Source organism: Typopeltis vanoorti, chromosome 8, assembly GCF_054136105.1.
Source record: "Typopeltis vanoorti isolate ZY-2024b chromosome 8, IOZ_Tvanoo_1.0, whole genome shotgun sequence".
Classification (NCBI taxonomy): domain Eukaryota; kingdom Metazoa; phylum Arthropoda; class Arachnida; order Uropygi; family Thelyphonidae; genus Typopeltis; species Typopeltis vanoorti.
In genome coordinates, this window is record NC_143556.1 from 103841941 (window position 1) to 103867197 (window position 25257).

The 25257-nt window shown below is 35.0% G+C and overlaps 1 protein-coding gene across 1 annotated transcript in view; it reads left to right on the forward strand.

Moving 5' to 3' along the window:
- LOC150104247 (uncharacterized) overlaps positions 1-25257 on the forward strand; it is a 260544-nt gene that overhangs the window by 213943 nt on the left and 21344 nt on the right. The window contains exons 13-14 of the mRNA XM_090396434.1: positions 6008-7637; positions 13036-13885. Of these exons, the coding sequence (XP_090252560.1) occupies positions 6008-7637; positions 13036-13885 (2480 nt within the window). The remainder of the gene's footprint in view (positions 1-6007; positions 7638-13035; positions 13886-25257) is intronic.

Sequence of the window (25257 nt, forward strand, 5' to 3'; positions counted from 1 at the left end):
TCAAAGCGTAATTTATTAGCAGCTTAGCTGGAAAGTCAGGAAAGACAAGTTGCATATTCATTTTGGAAGAACTCCTTATTTATATGGCCTCCCAAAAATTCATAAAGAAGGTTATACAGTAAGACCCATCGTGAATTGTATTGACTCTCACACTTATAGAATTGCAAAATTTCTGTCACGTTTATTAACTGCCCATACTGGACAATCCAGATCTTTGAATTGCTTGTTGTCTACGTTGATGATGTATACTGTTAATTTCAGTACGAAATATCTGTACTTTTATCTCATTAAAACTAATTACTGTGGTTATCCTGTAATTTATTATTCATAGTTATGTTGCAGGTACCTTTGAAGATCACCAGATCTTGCATTTTGGTCTTCTAAGGAATTTCTTATATCAATCCATTTAGACCTTGGTCATCTTCTGGAACTTTTTCTGCTATCCTGGAAAAAATATACTTGTTTTGCTCCCATTCTGCTTAAGTAACCATAAACTGAAATTAGCTCTCACATATTCCTGAATGATAACAATGTCAGATTCCTTCCTAATATCCTCATTTTTATATCATTCTGCCATTGATGTTCTTCCATCTGTTCATTCTTCTATTTATATCAGAACTGTGGTCTCCAGTCTTTGATTGAGTGTTTTATTTCTAACTCAGCTCTCAGATCTATAATATTCCTTAATATCTATATCAGATCTATAATATTCTCAGATCTCATATTCCTTATGAATATATTTATTTGACTCTGTTTCCATACTTATGCCATTTTCAATAAAAATTGTTCCTAAATAGCCGAAATGATTTACTTAATAGGTTCTTCTTTGGGATTCGGTTGATATTTTCAGCCTAATTTTAATAGTCTGTCTTTTTATTGCTTTTTGTTTTATTTAGGGAATCCTGCAGATTTCTACTGGATTTGTTTGGAGTACATCATCTGCAATAAAGAGCTGAGTTGTATACGTCCAGTTTTGATATCAGGCCTAATACCACTTTCGTAATGTGATCCATATAGGTGATGAATAACAGCAGAGATAATGTGCACCCTTGTCTCACCTGATTTCACATCTAACCATCTTTTTATATCCCTTTAATTCTAACTGCTTTCAAATACAGGCTATGTATTGCATGATGTATGATGTCCCATTGACAACATAATTAGTGGTTTTGAATAGTTTTCATCTTGTAACTAGATGTACAAAATTTCAATACATATTCTTGTTATATTCCAGTGACTTCTCTCAACTGTTTGTCTTAAAGTGAAAATCTTATACTGACAACCTTTGTTTGGCCTGAACCCAGCTTATTCTTCTCCATTCTTCCCTTCACAATTTTTCTTAATCTTTTTTCAACTGTATTTGCATAAATCTTACCAGTAATACTCATTAGGGAAATTTCTCTGTAATTCTCAAATTCAGTTTTATGTTCCTTTTTATAGATGTTGTTGGATCATCCTTCCTGTCTTTTGATCCGCCATCTTGTTTTAACGTTGTTCTTATTAAGGTTAATTAATTGTATGTTGATTACTAATCTAAATATAGGGAAATTTCTATTATACTGCTCCACCCTATATTCAGATTAGTCTATGCAAAATAGTGTAATCAAATATTAATTAACTTTAGCAGTGTAATGTTTATATATAGGCCGAATTTTACATTACATTAGCAGTATCACATTCAAAACAATGATATTAGGAAAGAACTTGGCATTGTTAGCAGAGCTAATCTCAGATGGTATGGTCACTCAAACAGAATGGGAGAGGAAAAATTAGCAAAACAAGTGTTCTCTGCTAGGTTAGCAAGAAAAAGACCCAGAGGAAGACCAAGATATAGGTGGATTGATACAGTAAAAAGTGCCTTAAAAGACAGAAATATAAGATCTGATAATGTTGGAGTTTCGACAGATAGCAGATTAATTTGGAGGAAAATTGTTGATTGGAAGTTAGCAATGGTGTAACCTTTTCATGTAGTACTATTATAATTATCCTGTACACTCCCTGAGGGTACATCAGAAATTTGATGATAATGAAACCTGAAATATGGAAAAGCAGTTGGAGTAGATGATATTTAAGCAGAAATTCTGAAATATGGCTGCATAAAAGTTTCATTACATGGCATAATTCAAAAGTCATGTTCACATGACTTAATTTCAGATAATAGGAGTAAGGATTTCATTCTGAATCCAACAATGTATTCATAGAATACATTGTTGGATTCAGAATGAAAATAAAATAAAATTGTTAATACTCCCTTCAGAATCCAACATAATCCACCATATCAAAGGCTACATTTGTAGATATTATTTAATGTAAATCTCTTAGTATAAATTATTATTCATATAATTACCTTTGAGTTTTTTTTATTTAATTATTTAATCTAGGATATGTATTAATAATGGAAAGGACTCTGTATAAAAATAAGGTTCAGATTATTTTAATTATTCCTATATTGATAGTAGAAGAATTTGTGTTCATCATAATTAATTATATATTAATTGAGTTGAAAAATATCCTTTTATGTATTTAAAAATATTTTGTATGTAAAGGAATAATGTTATGTAATGCTTATGCTTATATACTGCTCTAATTGTTGTCATGGAGACGGAGTTAAAAGTAGAAAATGTGAGCTTGGTGGCACGTGAGTTATGGATGTGAGATGGAATTGATATGAGCTTCAAATTATAATTTCTCCTTAATAAGCAAAGATAGTTCTAAAGTTCATTACCACTGAAATTCACAGCAAATATTTTAACAATTGTATTCTCTATCTATCCCTTTGTCAGAAATCACATAGCTCAGTCAAGAGATAGCTATCACTTTAAGGGGGGAAGACTATTAATCTTCTAGCTTTGGCTAATTTCAGCATAAACATCACAGTTATTGTTAGGATTTAACAGAAAGAGATAATTTCTTATAACTTCACTTTAAAATGCTATAAAGTACAACTGTTCTTACCAGAATAAATTTTTGCACATATTATTCACTGAGGCACACTTAAAACTTTAGATAATTATCACACTGGAGCTACACATTTCAAAAGTAATCTTCTTTAAATTAACTTAATCTTCAACTTCAGCACATCACAAATGCAGATGCACTTGCACTAGAAAATTCACTTATTCCTCATATACTACTTTACAATAGAATCAGCTTTCATTTATCTTCCTTAAAAACTCTGGAATACAACATTAACTTCAGAATTCCATATCAATATTCTGAGATGCCAATTTACATCTTGATCCTTCATAATCTGATTACAGCACTTAATTCTTTGTACTACAGCCTCTTATTTAACTCTGTGCTGCCAATAAATTATTTTCTCATCTCTATTGTACTGTTCTCAGAGCCATTACTGTGCTGAGTGCACCAATTGTACTTAGTCCCTGGTTTCCTAGTTCTAGTGCTATGACTGACGACCAACTGCTCTTTTTTACTCTCACTTTCCGTTTTTATATTTTCACTCCATATTCCTGCCAAAACTTGTTCTCACCATCTAGTTCATATCAATTCCATCTCACATCCATAACTCACGTGCCACCAAGCTCACATTTTCTACTTTTAACTCCGTCTCCATGACAACAATTAGAGCAGTATATAAGCATTACATAACATTATTCCTTTACATACAAAATATTTTTAAATACATAAAAGGATATTTTTCAACTCAATTAATATATAATTAATTATGATGAACACAAATTCTTCTACTATCAATATAGGAATAATTAAAATAATCTGAACGTTATTTTTATACAGAGTCCTTTCCATTATTAATACATATCCTAGATTAAATAATTAAATAAAAAAAACTCAAAGGTAATTATATGAATAATAATTTATACTAAGAGATTTACATTAAATAATATCTACAAATGTAGCCTTTGATATGGTGGATTATGTTGGATTCTGAAGGGAGTATTAACAATTTTATTTTATTTTCATTCTGAATCCAACAATGTATTCTATGAATACATTGTTGGATTCAGAATGAAATCCTTACTCCTATTATCTGAAATTAAGTCATGTGAACATGACTTTTGAATTATGCCATGTAATGAAACTTTTATGCAGCCATATTTCAGAATTTCTGCTTAAATATCATCTACTCCAACTGCTTTTCCATATTTCAGGTTTCATTATCATCAAATTTCTGATGTACCCTCAGGGAGTGTACAGGATAATTATAATAGTACTACATGAAAAGGTTACACCATTGCTAACTTCCAATCAACAATTTTCCTCCAAATTAATCTGCTATCTGTCGAAACTCCAACATTATCAGATCTTATATTTCTGTCTTTTAAGGCACTTTTTACTGTATCAATCCACCTATATCCTGGTCTTCCTCTGGGTCTTTTTCTTGCTAACCTAGCAGAGAACACTTGTTTTGCTAATTTTTCCTCTCCCATTCTGTTTGAGTGACCATACCATCTGAGATTAGCTCTGCTAACAATGCCAAGTTCTTTCCTAATATCATTGTTTTGAATGTGATACTGCTACTGATGCCATTTGTTCATTCTACTGATCTTTCTCAGTAGAATGAACAAATGGCATCAGTAGCAGTATCATATCGGAGGTCTCCAGTCTTTGATCAAGTGTTTTATTTCTAACCCCAGCTCTCATATTATAAGTTAAAATTGACTTCTAATCTATGCCAATGCCATTTGTTTTGGATAAAGAGATCAAATAAAAGTAATTTGTTAATATTCTTGATCTCCAGTGTAAACTTAATCTTATGGTTTTGATTATTTGGGAAGTATACAAAGGCTTTGAGATCCTTAAGAGTGTGTTTTGTGTTTCTATACAATAAATAGAGCTACATATCACCACTAAACATATGGTTTTTAGGCCAAGACTTCATTCTCAAATTTCTCTAGAAATAAATTGGCAGGTGGAGAAGATAGTAAAGCATCCATCACTAAACCGTATTTTTACAGGTGAAACTTTTCTTTCCAGTAAAGAAGGAAGACTGCAGGCATTTGTGGAAGAGATATGTGTGTGTGATGTTTAGCAGAAATATCAGTAATTCTTTGACTGGAATGTTAGCGAATAGTGATACAATATCCAGACTAACTAAAACATCCGAAGGAGTGCCTTTGATATCTGAAAGCTTCTCTACAAAATGAGCTGAGATTTTTGTATTTCCATATCTGAATAGGTGGTCAAATTTCTTGGAGAAATTATCTTTACAACACTCAACTAACCATTGAAAATTTTTTGCAATGTTTGCAGTCTGTGGCATTTCATATATCTTGGGGATAGCAAATTGGCCAAAACAGCATGAACATTAGCTTCTTGCTCTGTAGAAAATAATTCTAATCTAGCAGCTTTGTATTTAAACCTGTAAAGTTCTAGTTTTTGATACCAAGAAAAAATGATTTTTTTTGCCAAGTCTCGACCAAATGTTGTACAAATTGGGATACCAGCATTAACACTTAATTGCATTGGTCATTTATTGTTCAATAATATGAAAGACATAAGCAAAAGTAGAAGTATAAATATCTTTTTCTAAGAATGGGGCAAAATTGATTCCATATCTCTCTAGCAGAGAAGTTGACATTGGATAGTTGGGGGAAAAAAGTCATTTTTGAAAGAAATCTTTTTTTTTTTACTGTAATAAGTCTCAGAGCCAGATTAGCAAGTAACATGAAGTGTAAAAATCCTTTTTATTCATCTTCAAACAATGCATATTGCTTTCAGCAGAATACATCAAATTGTTATTAATAAGTAGCTGAGATCAACCTTAAACTATGGACCATACAAAAATGGTATGCAATAGTTGTATGTTATAGAGAAGTTATATGTTAAAACATTTTTGACATTGCAAAAGAAAACTGTAGATATGCACTACTGCATATCTATAGTTTATCTTAAATATTTATTTTTCAGTTTTCCTTTCATTATTTTAAATTACTGTGTCATATTTATCTGATTTAAAGCAAGGAAAATTAAACCCAAGCAAGAAATTCTTTGTCTTAAAGCTGTTTTTTTTTCTCCTCATTTGCAGAAGTAAACCAAAGAAGGTTATGGTAGTTCAAAAGAAGCAGTTTGGTACTTGTGGACAAATAGTAATTAACAATGCTGCATGTATTTCACCAGCTGTCGTGAATCCTTTTCCATTGCCTAAGGTAGATGGCAGCATTGCATCCTCTAACTGTAGTTCAGTGCCTTCAATACCAACTCTTCCGTTAATTGAAAAGAAAGAACGAGATTACACAGATATATTTAAGAAAGATGATGTAGGGTCTTCTGCTCCAAGTATTAAAGATATTTCTATCTCATCTTCCAGTTTAAACATTTCCAAGGTTCCTTCTGAGAAAGAAACAGTAAAAATGCAAAACAAATCAGATGAATTGAACATGCCTCCTCCTCCTCCCACTGATAACAAAGATATTAAATCTTCTGTACAAGATAATTTAAGTCTTCCATTAAAAGAAGCTAATCCTACAATACCACAGTCTTCGTCTTCATTAATTTCTAACAGCTCAACCAAATTAAAAAACCAAAAATCATCAGATCATTCATTGACAACCGAGTTAACGCGTATTATTTGTGCAAGTTTAGTTGACTCTTCAGGTAAAAATTCATTATTAAAAACAACACTTGGTGTAGCTGATCATGGTGTCATTCATCTGAAGGAACCCAGGGTTGTTTGTTCTAGACTTCCCCCTAATATCTTAGAAAGTCACAAGAATAAAGATCTGGCTCTATCTAAATCTTCATCTAGAGAGAACAAGAAATCTAGTCAAGATTCAGGATTATTTATTGAGAATACAGCAGTCAGTTCAAGTTCTAATAATGAAAACACAAACTGCCCACCTACACTTCTGCAGTATAACAACATACAACTAAATTTGCCTGCAAACATTTCAAGTATTCCTCAAAGTATCCCTCAAAATCTTTTGCCTTCTAATGGTAAATCCTCCATTACTGCAAGCTGGAACATAAATGAAATTACTGTCCCACAACAGTCATATGAGTTTCTGGAAGCTTTTGAAAAATCTTTTGATACTTCAGAAACAAATGAAAAGGTGTCCAGTTCAAAAAACAAGACTTCATCCTCTCCTCAAGGCATGCCAGTATTAACACCTGAATGTAATATTACTGCACATTTCAGCCCAAGTGACCCAGGGGATGAACTCAATGTTAATACTATGTGTAAAACTGTTCTAGAAAATGCCCAGCGATTGTCAGAAGACTTATCAGCAAAATTTGGCACTTCATCTACCCCTCCATTGCCCATTTCTAAAAAACGTACCAAACAGTCACTAAGCATAAAATCCCTCAAGGATCAGTGGAAGCAATATTTTCCCCAAAATATAGGACTTCACCCTACAAAAGCCTTAGATGGAATGAAAAATTTTTCATATCCAGTGAATACAGTCAATATTCAACATTCTACTAGTTCGCTACCAACACCACCACCTGCACATTCCTCAGCATCCCGTAAAGTTTCTCCTGGGAAGACCTCAGAAGCAGTTTATCTACCTTTACACAAATCTTCATCTACTTCTCAGAAAGCAAATTCACAAACTAACTTTTATGGATATTCTGACACACCACGGGAGTCAGCAAATCATGTAATTTCGTCTGTTTCCAATTCACAAGTAAATGATGGAAGTCGCAGACAAAGTGTGGTAAGTTTTACTATTTAGTATGGAAATGTTTAAATATCAGTCATTTTTCTGTAAAATAAGATTAAATAATTCTTTATTATTATTGTTATTATATAGGCTCCTATAAGGAATTCATTAATATCTATCATATCTTTCTTTAAAAACGTTCATTGTAGATGCATTCATAACACCTATGGGCAATCATCTCCACACACACAATGAATGAATGACCCTGAACCCCTTACATGATGCTTCCTAACTATGCACTGTTATTTAGGTTCCAGGGATGACTCTGGATTCCCCCCCCCAAACACACTTCGCATATTTCCTCTCTTCTATTATTCTAACTTTTTATGCCACATTCTGTTGGTCTGTCCTCATATGAACAATTATAAGCCAGTTATCATCTTGATTATCCTTTGCTGGATCTTTTCAGCTGGCTCCTCTGAATCCAGGTGACCATTATCTGATCAAGATGTGGTCTTATTATGCCTTGTATAGTGGAAGAATAGCCTCCTTATTCTTGTTAGGTTATTGTTTTTCAATTTCAATTGTCCAATATGATGACTTAATCTCCTCAGCAGTGGATCCCCTGAACTTTAGCTACTATTATCCTGGGTTCTCGTATAGCAAATTATCGTTAATATAGTACTCTCGTGATGTCCTCACTCCGAAATCTATAACCTTGCACTTAACAATGTTGAACTGACATTCAACATTGTAATCGATCAGGCCAATAGAAGCAGTTTAGTTTACCTAGATCAGATTACAAGGATTCTCTATCAGAAATGCCTTATCACCAGCCAGTCCTAGTATTGTTAATATACAAGTTAAACAGCAGTAGCCCAAGAACAAAACCTTGTGGCTCCATTGGTCAGTTATTCTTCTCTTAGACTCAAGGACCTGTGTATGTTATTCGGTGACACCCATCAGTCAACCATCCACTTATCTATTACAAGCTTGTTTTTCTTACTCCTTCCCATATTTCTCTATTTGAGTTTGTTTTGCAATTCCAATGTGGAATCCTATTGCTTTGGCAAAATCCAAGAGTTATTGTGGAATATCTATTCCCTTTATTCAACTCTGCAGTCGACCTGTTATATTACAAAATATGAACAAATTTCAAAAACCAGACCTACCTTTAACATGCCATGCTGTCCCCTATATAGAATGAAGGTGCTCTCCCTATGTGGATATAGATCCTAATTAGCCTCCCCCACACTTAATGACCACTCTAGAGGTACTGTTCAGTATCTCTGGAGATCTGATTACAGGTATCCCTTGATTAATGTGATTGATTAATCTCTTGATGTTACCGCGTATATCGCGTTAATTAAATATAATAATCAGTAGTAAAAATTACAATTCGTCCATGATCGATTACTATATTAATAATTCATTTTATATGGTACTCTTTTAGGAAAGATAAAAAATGAATGCAAAGTAAATGTTTAATAAATGCTCGTACATACATCAGTTACTGCAATTTTTTTCAAAAAAGTTATCAAGAGTCATTTGAACAGTTTTGGTTTTTTCCTATCCACATACATTAATTCTACGATAACAAGCGCAAAATGACTCTCTAGACAAGCATTCTTCAATTAACATCTGGATCCATATCCATTACTTGCTGCTTAAGCGATTCTAAACTGTGAAATATTCCATCCAGTTCTTCGATTATTATCTCCTTTGGAACCTCATCACATTCCATTTGTTCGTTGTCTTCATATGCACATTATTGTTCAATTTCAAGAAGATCGTTGTCACGGAAATCTTTAGAATTTGAATCCAATAATTCTATAACATCTTCTGCATCAAAACCAAGGTCTTCATCAATTGCAACAATTTCTTCAACCACATTGTTCACAGGATTTTAAAAACCATCTAAGTCATTAGCGCATTCTGGCAAAAGGTTTTTCCAAACAGCTCTCATGCAGCTAGAAGACACTTGCTCTCACAAGTCATGAATGTTTTTCCAAATTTCTTGGCATGCAATCACATTTTCTTCCGTTATTGTTTCTACTGCCTTTGAGAATGTCTTTTTAAGAAACTAGGCTTTGAAAGTTGCAATGATGCCCATGTCCATTGTTTGTAGCAATGATGTTGTATTTGGCGGAAATTTGATAAATTTAAAGGCACATTAATTAAACTTGCCGCGTATATATAAAGGGGTTGTCGCAATTAATTTCGGCGCATTAAGTAAAACCACGTTAAGCAAGGGATATCTGTAGTTTGTATTTAGTTTGCTTCTATCCTAACTCTACCCTTGTATAATTGAATTGTTTTTTTTTTGTTGTGGCTTGTTGAATAACCACATTGCAGATCACAGGCAGGTAATGATGATCTCCATGTCACTTCCTTTTTTTTTTTTTTTTTTCCATGGTGTATTTGTGGGGAAGGGGAGAAGATGTTTCTTTTTTTTTTTTACTATACAAGGACATTCTCATCTCATGTTATTCTTCAGTAAGAATAGATGTACTGAGTAAAATTCCATTTATTCCTCTGAATGTATCCTTTTGTTTTAGAAGAAAAATTAATCTTTCCTTGTTTTACAAGAAAAGGATTGTCTAGTGATCTCTAGCAAAATATTTGGCATACTGGAATTCATTATTGCATTAAAAAAAAAAAGTATCCTGATCATGATAGTCATTACTGGATAAAAAAAAAAACTCATAGAAAATGTGAAATATTAATAATGAAAATGGAAATAATCATACATCATCCTGTACAACAAATTGTACAGAATGATTTGCTCAGTTAGCACTCCATAATGCACATATAATTCATGCCACACCTGGATGAATTATTATATGCATTGTGCATCCGGATGATTAATGCCTGTAATCATCAGCTCCTTTTTTTTTTGTAAAGGTACTTAGATATACTATAAAGACAGTTCTGGAGATTCTAAATTCCCAACATTTTTTCGTCTTTGGGAATCAGAAACAGGAAATGCAGTTCTCAAGAATTCCCGAAATTTGTATTTTATTGGCTTAATATTGACAAATTCTTAAATAATAATTTTTGTGTTTATTCTAGTTATAAAATACTATAATAATCATCAATTTCCTGATATGTACCCTCAAGGGTCAGGCTACTATGACAGTACTACATGATTAAGTTTACATTATTATTAATCTCCTACCTACAACTATCCTCTGTTACTTGCAACACTCTAATATTGTCATATCTAACATTTTGTACTTCTAATGCACTTCTGACTGAATCATTTCATTTAGTCCTTCGACCTGCTTTACTAACCTTTCCTCACCCATTCTATTTATGTGGCCGTACCACCTTAGATTAACTCTGCTTACATGTTCTTGAATGCTAATAATGTCAATCCTTTCTGATATCTTCATTTTTAATATGATTCTGCCATTGATGCCAATTGTTCACTACTATAATTTTTCTCAGAACCCTCATATCTGTGGTCTCTAGTCTCTGATCAAGTGTCTTATTTCTAACCCAACTCTCATATCCTTAACTTAAAACTGGTTTGAACAGTATTTTATATACTGCTAGTTCATTATTTTGACTAATTTCTCTCTTCTTTTATATAAATTTATTCAACTGGCTACCTACCATACCAGCTTTGCTTATTCCATTGCCTATTTCAGATTTAACTTACCATCTTCACTAAAATCTGTGCCTAATTAGCTGAAAGATTTTACTTGTTATATGGTATATTTTCATAGTTTTGGTCTTTTTGCTGATTTTCATGCGAAACTGGTTTATTGCTGTTATTCAATTTAGTTAGAGAATCATGGAGATCTGCACTAGATGTGTTTAGGACAACATCATCTGTATAAAACAGAGTTAAGTTTGATATGTACAATTCTAATATTATGTTTAATGTCACTTTCTTTCATAATGTGATCCATATAGATGATGAATAAGAGTGAAGAGTTTAGTGAAGATAGCAAGTTAAATCTGAAATAGGCAATGGAATAAGCAAGAATTTATATGGAATAAGAGAGAAATTAGCTGTATACAAGACAGTGTTTAAAACCAGTTTTAACTTATGGATCTGAGAGCTGGGTTAGAAGTAAAACACTTGACCAAAGACTAGAGACCGCAGATATGAGAGTCCTGAGAAAGATTAGGGGCATGAACAGCTGGCATCAATGGCATTATCATATTAAAAACGAGGATATTAGGAAAGAACTTGATATTGTCAGCATCCAGGAATGCATTAGCAAAGCTAATCTCAGGTGATATGGTCACTTAAACAGAATGGGCGAGGAAAGATTAGCAAAACAAGTGTTTTCTGCCATGTTGGCAGGAAAACAACCCAGAGGAAGACCAAGATACAGGTGGATTGATATGGTACAATGTGCCTTAGACGATAGAAATATAACATCTGATAATGATAATATTGGAGTCTCAACAAGTAATAGACTGATTTGGAGGAAAATTGTAAATAGGAAGTTAGTAATGATGTAAATTTATTTAAATTGTTTTTTATTTTATTATTTTTTTATTATTTAAATTTAATTATTAAATAATAATTATCATGTAGTACTATTATATCCTACATGTACACCCTTTGAGGGTACATGTCAGGAATTTGATGATGATAATTATTATTTAATAATTAAATAACTAAATAATTAAATTTAAATAATAAAAAATAATAATTTAAATAAATTTAGGAAATTTCACTTTAGCTACTTAGGTGGCGCTTTGTGAATATAACAGTTATTGTTTAATTAGTCTTGTATCTGTACTGATGATTCCTGTGATACTCAGGTGAAAATTCTACGAATAAAGAATAATTGACAATTTCGTTATTATAATAGTTAGTAGTATGTCTACTCACGCTATTTCCTTACTGAAACATAAAACATTTATCTCAATGTTTTTAAGCCAGATTTATAACTAGATCCATAAATCATAAAATATTTATCTTCACAATGCTGTGTGGGTGTGTGCGCGCATCTTCCTGTGAAGTTAAAATATTCTTCCAAATACCGTTTTGTGTGTAAAAAAAAAAAATTGTGCATAAATGATATTGAACTCATTATTTGATTATAAAGAATATTATTGCTTAGTTGGATATATAAGTTGATTGACAATCAACATGGTCAGTAAATTGAGTTTTATAGATATATGGATTTGCCCTTCTAAAGTGCTATTTTGATAGTCATTGAAGAATACAATAATATATTTTGCCAAATATCGTTCTTGGATTTTTAAAATTAAATTCATTACGCTGGAAATTAATTTTTAATACAATATTAACTTAGGCATTCAAGCTAGATGTAGCTTGAATAAAAAGTAAGTTCATCTTATATTGTAATTAAGTTGAATGTTATGCATCTGAAAAAAATCATTCAGATATTCTGATAAGTATTTAATTACATAAAATAAAAATCTAAATTTATTTTCTTTATTTCTTCATTCCCCCTCTCTCTAGCTTCAGGGGCCATGGAGAGGAAATCCCACAACACAGTCATCTAACTCATCAGGTTCACAGTACTTCAGCAATAATTCTCTTTCAGCAAAAATATATTCTTCACCTAATTTGCATGGTGCACCACACAATCAGTTACATTCTTCAACTTCGGTTTTACATAATCAGCATAGTTCACCATCTACTAGTCATGTTTCTTCTGTAACAACTTCCATTGCAAATACTTCCAATCAGCAAGTTTCTTCTCCTTTACCTCAACATTCTCATGCTGATCATTCATCATCTGTACAAAATGATTCTGTTTCAAACCAAATTCATTCTTTTTCAAATTCCTTATCTCCTGTTTCTAGTCATCACAACACAGTACCGACTCAGCATCAGTTTACTTCTAATTCAGTATCTTCTCAGCCTAATAAGCCATCAGATCAGTTTTGTCCAGTACTGACAGCTGTTTCATCATCCAGCCATATTTCGCCATCTAAAGCATATCATACTTCGCCATCATCTAGCCAGCCTAATCAATCAACCCAGCCTCATCTTGTTTCACCTGCATCTTCAACATCAAAACAGAGCAACCTTTCATTAAATCAACACAGTCCTACTTATTCTCATGACGTTTCACATAAATCACAAAGAACAAGCCCGTTACAAGGACAGCAGCGAGTGCAAACTCCAAAAGCATTATCCAGCCATTATGCACAAGTGAATCAAAGATCCTATCCTGTCCATCAGTCAAGTCAACCTCTTCCACAATTTCAGCAGCATAGTCAGAACAATTCACTCTTTGGACTTCCACATGTTTCTACTTCCGGTAATGTTATAGGACAACATGTAGATGTGTACAGTCATCAAGGTAAGAACTTCTTTATTTTAATTTTGAAATTAATACCTTCTCTCTCTTTCTGTGTATATGTGTGCATGTGCATACCTAAACATTTAAATAATGATGAATTAAAGAGTGATTCAGTATTTTATTACAGATTAATGATCCACTTTTATATATCCTTAAGTTTTTTTCTTAAATTCTTAATATTCTAATCTGTTTTAAAATTGCTGTAAAGTTTGATAAGTACAACAATGCCCTTCATATTATATCACCTCTGGACCTCAAACTGGCCATTTCATGTATTTGATAATACATGCTTTAAATAAGTACCACTTATCTGCAACACACAACTGCTTGTGAATTTCATTTACCATAAAGTTATCTTTAGGTGGAAGATGAATTCCATAATCTAGTATGAAGCCACCTCTCCACTTATTGGAGGCTCAAATTGGCTTGAAAAAAAAGTTGCATGTCTCTAGAGATAGGGTTTCTGGACTATATGAAATAAACAAAATAAATAAATACTAAAAACCATAAAACAGAATTCCTTACCCCACCCATGGTGCTGATATTTTGTGGACAGGAAACACATTATATATGTGTTTTCTGGGAGGGCCAAGGGTTTCTACTGAGCTCAGTATTCTCAGTCAGTAATTGGTATTACTTAAAGAAGACTGATTACTTAAAAAGTAGTAATATCGTTTTTGCTACTTTCATATTATGCCTTGTTGGTCTGCCAGACTCAATAAGTTCCTTTGGGATTTTGATGATAAAAGTGTATGAGATGACTGATTGGAAACAAGAGGCCTCAATGTATCTGGAAGGAGAACTGATTAAGAAAATTATAAAATCACAGGTGTACCACAGTAAAAAATTATTGTATAAATATTTTGCCTTATCATAAGACATAATCAGTGCAGAATGTTGAGTGTAGACTCAACTATACAAACATTATCAAAAAAAAATGAAACAGTTCGAAAACAAGATCGGTTGATTGGTTTATGGGTGTAAGGACAGCAAAGGTTACAGCAGTGCACAAGGTATTAATAAACAATCAAAGATAAATTAGTAAATAATATGGAGAACATGATTCATGTGAAGAGATTGTGCAAATAACAGGAAAATGATCACTTCCTTCGATGTTGTCTTCAGCATCCCATGTGAGCAGTGGAAAAATGGAAGAGGAGCAGATTATAAGACTTCACTGATTGCAGAATATGAGTGGAGCATATGGAAGAAAGTATTAAGTCTGTTATTTAAAAGGGTAAGGTCATTATTGTGAAGGATTTGTTCAATGATATGACCCTGTCCAGTTTTGTTGGCACTACCCCACAGAATATTGGTACCCATTCAGTTGCAAGACAAGATATGGTTATCAAAATCGATTTCATTTAACTCAGCACTCGGTCATAAATAAATTGCACATACTGTAATAAGAATCCCACGGAATAGGTAAATCTCTACTGCTTCCAGAGCAGTATTAAACTGGACATGACTGAAAGGAGTATGATTACCCACCAGGGTAGCTGCTACTCCACGAGCAGGATTACCTTGTATTCTGTTCTTCCATACTACTGAGAAATTCCTTATTGTAGGGTCCTCATTGGTGCTTAAATATGTTTCCTGCATATAGAAACAGCCAAATCTTGATATCATCGATATTCTGGCAAAACCCATGGCATTTCCAATGTAAAATTTTCATGGGTTTTGCCAGAATAGTTTTGGGAGGTTGAGAGCTTACCTTTGTCAGGTTTATATTTATCAGTTGGTTTTGGGAAGTATGGATGGCCAGTGTCTATCTTTTCCTCTGGTAAAATATTCAATACATGTGATGTGGCAGGGTCAGTTGGCAAGTTTAATTTACTTTCATTGGATACAAAAGTATTCATTTTTTCTCTGGTGATATCTGGTGGTTTATTTTAAGTGATATCCTTGCCATAATTTTTTTGAAAATGTGGATTCTCATCGAATGGAACCATTTTTGGAGTTTTTTCTAGAGTGAGACTATAGGTCATGCAATTGATGCACTCAACAGAGAAGCACTTGAGTTCATAAAGTTCAGGTATGGTGAAATAGACATGCATGTTTCAGATGATGTTGACATTGTCTTAGCTGACATTCTCAGCATAAGAGGATCTCAGAACAGATGTAGTGTGGCTAACTTCCTTTTTGCTTCCTGGTATGATATATTTTGTTCTGTTTTAATTTTTTGTATTTTTCCGCTTCTGATATTCATGAGAGTAAGCTGGATGATCTCTGTGACAGTTGACACATTTAGCTTTCTTTGCAGAGAAAGATTTATCATGCTGTTTACTACCACATCAGTTTACTACCTGTTGTGGCTCTACCACCTTTGCCTGATGTGGTAGTAAAATCAGGCATAGGTGGTAGAGCCACAACAGGCAGTTTGAGCTTTCCTGTATTTCTGAAATTTAAAGCATCTTATTGGATTAGGGATGTACAATCTAACAGGACAATTGAGATGCCCTGGTTTTATAGATGTTTGCGGCTTAGGTGTATCAAAAGTAATGATGTTCCTAGTTGGAACCAAGTGATCATTCCTGCATATCAGGATGCTCCTCACACTTGTCACTGCCTGATCTTTAAGCTCTGAACATATCTCCTCGTTTAGGAACATCAGAGAGATCCCGATTTGATATCACTCCTCTACAAGAGTTGATTGATATTCCACCCACTGATGATGCTCTCAGCAATTACTCGGAATATTGCTGACATGATATTTACACAAATATATCACCAGATGAGCCATGCTACAGGATGTTGCATGAATAATCAGAGACACTGGTATATTTATACTGGTATCGCATAACTTTTGTTACCAAATGCTATCTACAGTATTAGGATTTGGTTGACATTTTGTTGGGGGGGGGGCTGAAAGATTTGACAATGAAGAATTCATGCTCAAGAGGTTTTGGTTTGGTGCCAGAGCTCCCCACCTATCATGGACACAGACACCTGCTGACTGGCAAGCTATGACTGCTACTTAAGTTTTACAGATCTGGAAAAGGCAGATGACAAGTCTCCAGAGAAAAGTTTTCAAAACACACAATTATATGAGATAAATGGAACATAATACATAATAAATGGAACAATATAAAGAGCAATACATATCATATATTTAAGTTGTAAGTCAGCAGTTAGAATTGAAGTAAATACAGAAAGATGGTTTGATGTAAAATCAGGTGTAAGACGAAGGTGCACAATATATGGATTGCATTATGGAAGAAAGTGGCATTAAACCTGATATTAGAATCAGAGATATCAAACTTAGCTCTTTGCTTTATGCAGATGATGTTGTACCCCTAAAGACCATCCACTGCAAGTCTGTAGGGTTCTCTAATTAAACTGAATGAAAATTGTAACAAATGAAAATCAGTAATAAAATGATCAAAACTATGAAAATAGGCAGGAACAGAGAAAACTTTTCTCTGTTCTCTATGGAAAAAGTAAAACATTTCAGCTATTTAGACACAGTTTTTAGTGACGATGGCAAATTAAATTTGGAAATAGACAACAGAATAAGCAAACCTGGTATTATGGGAAGTCAGTTGAATAAATTTATGTAAAATAAGAGAGAAATTAACCAAAACACTAAACTAGCAATAAACAAGGCGGTGTTCAAATCAGTTTTAATTTATAGATCTGAGAATTGGGTTAGAAATAAAGCGCTCAATCAAAGATTAGATACCACAGGTGTGAGAGTTCTGAGAAAGATTACAGAAGTGAACAGATGGCATCAATGGTAGAATCATATTAAAAATGAAGATATTAGGAAGGAACTTGACATTGTGAATATTCAAGAATGTGTGAGCAGGCTAATTAGAAAATCAGGTGCTTTACTAACGTTTCCTCTTGAATTGATTCATTTAGAAGTAGCTTAGAAGACCAAAATGTTAGATATGACAATATTGTAGTGCTGACAAGTAATAGGCTAATTTGAAGGAAAATTGTTGATAGGAGATTAGTAATGAAGTAAATTTAATCATATAGTACTGTCATGGTAGCCTGTAAACTCCTTGAGGATAATATATCAGGAAATTGATGAACTTTTGGTGTAGATACATAGATGACATATTTATAATTTGACTTTGTGGCCACCAAGCCTTAAACACATATCTAAGCTATTTAAAACAATCAGCAAAAGTATCTGGGCAGTTTTCACTGATGCAGCATCAAAGATAACTCTCAAGGACATACCTCCAAATACTATGGTGATCCTGAACCTTCCCTATCTTCAAAGATACAGCAGTTCTGCAGGCTAGCCACCAGGTATTATGAGTACAAACCAGATGATAATACATTTAGGAGGATTCCTGATCAGTTGTTGCATAATCTCACTGCTATCTATGCCACCAGGCTGTACCTGGAAGGAGGCTGGGTCATGGTATGCAATGGGCTGCCGAGGCCACATTATAGCATGGAGACCTTGTGCTCTTGGTATGAGCAACATATCTAAGATGCTATGTCCTTCTCCTAAGTACGTTCATGCTATTTTCTCTCTTTACCTTTGAAATATGGCAGTAGTATTACAACATCACTCAAAAATAGGGATAACCTCCTTGCAGACTGGAGGTGGAAATGAACACTGATGTGGGAACTGAGACCAAATATATTTGTGAAGTGGATTTGGAAGGTTTTGTGGGTTTTGTTGTTGTTGATCACATGGAGCATGCACATTTCTTATGCTGTGTCTGGTTTTACACTAGTCTTTACAATGGCTAGTAGTAGTAGTAGCACTAAATTTTCATACTGATTTTCCTTTTTTGCAGTCATAACCACTTTGGCATTTTCTTCTAGTTCATGGCCTTTTTCCCTGTTGAGCAAACGAAAAATTAAACCAGGCTTGTACACACAATTGGGCGGATGGTGGGGTTGGGTACCTTTTAAAAATGTTCACTGCAATCTGCTTTCATCATATCACAGGTCACTTGAATGATGCTTGGGAAATTCATTCCATCTTTACTTTTGTTCATTGTTCAAAACAGTGGCACCTGATGATTTTTCTGGGATTGTAGTTGTGTACCACTGACACACTGAGATCGTAGAATTTGTTGGTGTTATTGGTGGAGGATGCATTTATGTGGAAGCACTGATCATTGCAGTTTCAGCTTGGTTTCAGTGATTTGATTTTGCAGGAGAAAGTCTTGTTAATAGTGATGAGGTACTTCTCTAGACTGTCAGTGCACTTTCCCATGTTTTATATATATATATAATATCAAAGGTAGGCACAGTGGACAGAAGAAAGGCAGTTCAGGATATAAGCAGTTTTTGTACCAGCTTGTCTATATTTGCAAAACAGGAATGCAACAACCGAAATGTTTGTCTATATCTGTTTCCGATGTTCAACTCTGAAAAAAAAATTTTTTTTATGCGACTCCCACCCAAATGGTTTATTTGTGAACCTTTATATGTACATTTATGCTGAGTGGGTTAAGGATTTTTATTTTTTTCATATTTCTACTGATTTAGGAATGTGGAATATCAGGACAGATTAAGAGAATGCAAATTACAGAGCCTGGTGGATAGAAAGAAGAGGGGAGACATGATTGAGACATATAAGTTAATAAGGAGTAATTACCAGATTAGCCTCTCGTTCTCCCTATCTGGAGATGGGAAGAACGAGAGCCCATCCCTGGAAGCTGTATGATGTGGGTGTGAGGCAAGGGGATGAGGAGTGGAATTTTTGCATGGAGAATGGTAGTTGATTGTAATGCATTGTCTGAGAGTGTGGCAAGTTCAGGAACAGTGAATGTATTTAAGTCGAGGTATGATGAGTTGTATCTAGACTGGAAAGTCAAAAAATATTCCAGAGGAAGGCAACGGCAAACTGCTTTTGTACCTTACCAAGAACATTCTATGAACATACTAAAAATGAGAAAGTACAATATGGTGCTGGATGGTAAGAACCCCTGGCCTGAAGGCATGCAACTGGGGGAAGAACAGAGGGCTTCCACAAAAAGGACTATTTTTTATGATGTGGCCAGGTCAGACCCAGAAGAAAGCTTGGTCATGGATGATGCTGGTTGGAAAAGAGAGGCTCCCTGTTTCACAAGATTGGAACTTGCAATGTTAGAAGTATGAACCAAGGTAAACTGGAAATAATAAAGATGGAAATGGAGCACAAGAAGCTAGATATATTGGGAATAAGTGAACTTAGATGGATAGGAATGGGCCATTTTCAGTCAGGAGACTATATGGTGTTACTCAGGACATGAGACAAGTCATAAAAATGGAGTTTTCTTACTCAGGAAAATGATGGCTAGGTATGCGTTATGTTATAATTCAGTGAATGACAGAATCATTTCTCTCTCAGAGTGAGTGGACATCCAATGAATATGACCATCATTCAGCTTTATGCACCCACTTACAGAGGCACCAGAAGAAAACATAGAAGAATTTTATGACAAGTTACAAGAAGTGATAGATGCAACACCAAAGCGAGATTTATGGCTACTTATCGGAGCTTGGAATGCAAAAGTGGGAGAAAACCGAGGAACAAGGAATAACACATCATTTTGGTTTAGGTATTCGTAACACTGCAAGGAAGAGACTAGTTGAGTTTTATGCAGAGAATTCTTTGTTTGTTGCTAACACCTGCTTTAAACAGCACAAACGAAGATTATACATATCATCAGTAGTTGTTAAGATCTTGGAGAAATTAGTTAGGGACTGTATACAACATTGGGCAGATGAGGGTAATGTTATCTGTGAGAGCCAATATGGATTTGTGAGGGGGCGCTCTTGTTTTAGTAATATGCTAGCCTTTTATAATAAAGTTACAAGAGCAGTAGATGAGGGAAAGGCATATACAGCCATTTTCTTGGATTTAGCAAATGCATTTGACAGGGTGCCACATGATAAGCTGATATTTAAGTTGCAGCACATGAATTTCGATGTCAGGTTGGTCAACTGGATTCAGGATTGGCTGTCCGATAGGTATCAGAGAGTTGTGTATGGTGGGACAGTTTCAAGGAGGCAGAGGGTTACAAGTGGGGTCCCACAGGGCTCAGTGCTGGGACCTATACCTTTATATCAATGACATTGTCAGTGGATTGCAGGGGGATATTCAGTTGTTTGCAGATGATGTGAAGCTGGGAAGGGTTATTAGTAATAGTGCAGATGTGGTAGTTATGCAAGAGGATTTGAATAGGGTATCTGTTTAATGCAGCAAAATGTAAGGTCTTGAGGTTTGGGATACATCGATTGGATGCTGCATACTCTATTGGAGGAAGTAGGGGGAGACAAGAGATCTGGGGTTGATGATTGATAGAAACCTGAAATTCAACGGACATATTGCAAAGGTGGTGAAGGTAACACAGAGGATTGCTGCAATAACGAGAAGGACACTGACCTGCAGAGATAAAAGAGTTATCATTCCGTTGTATAAGACTCTGATCAGACCACACTTAGACTATTGTTTTCAGATTTGATCCCCAGGATTTGAAGGGGGATAAATTAACTGTGGAAAGGGTACAGAAGCGGATAACAAAGATGGTTTCAGAACTGTACAATTTTAGTTATGAGGATCAGCTGGGGGAATATGGACTGCAGAGTTTGGTGGATAGAAGAAGGAGAGGTGATATGGTGATATGATTGAGACTTTTAAACTGTTGAGAGGTGGTTACAGGGTTGACACTGGGGAGTTCTTTCGCTTGGTTGAACAGCAGGAAGGAGTGAAGACAAGGGGCCATCCCTGGAAGTTATGAAAGGAAACTGTGAGCAAGAGGGTGAAGAGTGGTTTTTTTGCATCACAACTACAAAAAAAAAAAAAAAAAAAATCTTGCTGATAGTGTTGCCATCTATGGTCGAGGCCAAGAACTTTTCAGACCACCCTCATATATATATATAGAGAGAGAGAGAGAGAAACAGAGAAAGAGAATATACAGAGTATAATCTATATAGAAGACAGATAATCGTGTGTGTGTGTGTGTGTGTGTGTGTATATATATATATATATATATATATATTGTATTTTTATTTATTTTTTACTCAGTCCAAAAACTCTTCTCTGGAGACCAAACATGGAACTTTTTCAAGCCACATCAGGTCTAAAGACAATCATAAACATCCATGGCAGGATTGCAACCTGTTGGTTGGAGAGCAATTCTAACAACTCCAACCAGGCTGGCAAACTGTTTTGAGGCACTCCAAGTACTCTGGTGTCCAAAACCTAAGGACAAACACTGTTTCTGAAGATTGTAACTCCAAATTCAGATGAATCAGCTTGTGGCAATTTGTATAATTGACGATTTCAAGTAGAAAGCAAATAAACATTCAGATTTTCGAATCATGCACAAAGGGGACATGCAGTAGCACTCAATAGGATAAAAGGCAAAAGGCTGCCTTGAAGAAAGCTATTTTCATGAAGGAATGAAGTTCAATTTTGGATGTCTTCTAATTTCTTAAAGATATCGTTTAGATGATTTCACATGGGAAAGAATTATTGGAAACTTGAAGAAGGCCACAGAATTACTGATATTGCCAGATAGTTTGGAATTTCACATTGCATTGTATTCAGGCTCTGAGCAGCATTTCAAACCAATGGAATATGGTCCAGACATTTGCTAAGGGGTAGCCCTCACTCTACCACAGAGCATGAAGACAGAGTTTTGGTTATAACAGCAAAACATAATCTATGCTGGCAGGTCAGCTTGCAAGGTATGCAGATATCTCAACAAACTGTGGCAAGACATCTGCGATGAGGCCTACACACCCAAAGGCTTGTAGTCTGCATGCCTTTCAACTCATCATGGAGCATGTTTTCAGTGGTTGTTGTAGCCATAAAAATTGGAAGAGACACCATTGAGCTAATGCACTCTTTACAGATAAGTCGTTTGAGTTTTTCTTTTAAGTCTAGATGACACTTGATCTGGCATGAAAGTGGGATCACGAGAATATTCTTGAGAAGATATATATACGGCGGATCATGATGTTTGGTGGGCATAATGCTTAATGGATGCCCCAAGCTACAGGAACTAGAAAAAGGACTATGACTGGTGAATGATGTTGCATAAAAGTTATTCAACATCATGTTCAATTGTTCCATGGTGCTGTAAGTGAAGAAATCATTTTTATGATTTCTTCACCTACAGAAAATCATACACAAGCAGTGGAGATACTTAACAAGGATATTAATTGAATCGAGTGGCTGTCATCCCATAGAACATGTTTGGGACACTATAGGGAGATGCATTGCTTCTCAAAATTTCCCTCCAGAAAACAAACAAGAATATCCTTGCTCTGAAGGAGGAATGAGCCAGTTTGCATCAAGAATTCCTGAATCACTTAGTGCTAAGCATGGTACGACATTGTGAGAGCTGTATTGCAGTTCGGCATGGACATATTCTATACTGAAATGTCTCTGCACATAGTTTTCTGTAAGCACTGTACAGTAATTCCTTAATCACATCCTTAGGAAATTTGTAACTTTTGCCAAAAACGTATTGCAATTTAATTTGTACAAAATTTATAATGCTTAAATGTAGTTCGTAGATCCACTGAGGATCTGCTGTTGTGATTTTATCTGGTGGAGATTTTAGAGAAAATTTAGAGAAAAAGGTTATTGGCATTAGTGAAACATGGCTGATAGAAGATTATATAGTTAGTGGGATAGAATGTGTAGGGGTATAGTGTGTTCAGGAGGGACAGAGAGAATAAAATGGGGGGAGGAGTGTTATTGATGATAGCTGATGAACTGCAGCCAAGGAGAATAGAAGTTGTATTGCAGGATAGTGAAAAGAGCTCATTTGAGGCTATTTGGTGTGAGATTGAGACTAGCAGAACAAAATATACAGTCGGGTGCTGCTATAGACCAGGTGATGGAATAGGTGGTGGAGGTAGTATGCATAAACAAATTGATGAAATGAGTGGAAGGAGGGTAATTATTATGGGGGGTGTCAACTATGGTAACATTGATTGGAAGGAGGAGAGGACACATGTGAGGAAGGAACTGGATTTTATTCAGTTATTAAGGGATAACTATCTGAGACAGCATGCAATGGAAAGTACTAGGGGTTCGAGAGTGCTTGACCTAGTAATAGCATCTGAAAATTTGACTGTAATGAATATGACCAGTTAATGAATATGACTGTAATGTTGCCACCTATTGGTGAGAGTGATCATAAGTTCTTGACCTGGGAGGTGGCTAATTGTGTGAAATTTTCGATTAAGACAGGGTACATGTGGAATTACCGTGCTGGCAAGTATGACAAGCTTAGGAGATTGCTTGGTTCAGTGCCATGGCATGTAAAACTGCAAGGGCTGGATGTTGATAGTGCATGGGAAGTGGTCAAGGAGCATTTGCAGGAGGTTATGGCTGACTGTATACCTAGTGTCCGAATAGTAAATCAAGTAGGGGTTAAATGGATGAATAATACCATTAAGCTTGAGTTGCAAAAAAAAGAAACAACTGTGTTGGAAATTTAAGGAGAAAGGTGACCTGCAGGTACACGAATGGTATAAAGCGCAGGCCAGAAGGATAACGAGTGTGGTAAGAAAAGCAAAAGTGGATTATGAAAGGAAATTAGCCGTGCAAGCTAAAGAGAATTCCAAACAGTTCTTTCAATATGTTGCAAGTAAAAGAAAAACTGTACATGGCAGAATGATTTTAAGGAATGCCGATGGTAGGGAGTTTACTGAATCAGTCGATATAGTGGAATTACTGAGTGAGCACTTTGCAAGAGTATATCATCCAGGTGGTGACATTGAAGGAATGAAGGAACCATTAGTTTATATGGGAATTGTGCCGAATGAAGTGGAGGTGAATTATCTATTACAGAACCTTAATGTGAATACATCTGTGGGATTGGATGGTATACCAGCACATGTCTTGCATGAAGCGGCTAAAGAATTGTCAGTGCCCTTGACCATATTGTTTAATCTGAGTCTCGGGTCTGGTTTAGTCCCGAAGGGGTGGAAAGAGGGAAAAATAGTTCCACTGCATAAAGGAGGATCCAAAATTACTGTTGCAAATTACCGACCGATCAGCATATCAGGAATCGTTGTCAAGGTCTTGGAGAAAGTAGTCAAGGGGAAAATACAGGAATGGATTGATGAAAATGAGATACTGTATGGGGGACAGCATGGTTTTGTGAAGGGTAGATCATGCTTCAGTAACTTGCTCAGGTTTTATAACACAGTGATGGCTGAACTGGATAAGGGTAATGGGTTTACAGTGATACTGCTGGACCTGGCTAAGGCCTTTTACAGGATACCATATGGAATTCTAATCCGTAAACTGCAACATATGGGAATGGATATAGGGTTGGTGAGATGGATAGGAGGGTGGTTAATGGAAAGATATCAGAGAGTAGTTTACTCAGGAGTAGAGTCCAAAAGACGGCCTAGCATCCACGCTCCACGTACTTGTGTAACAGTTC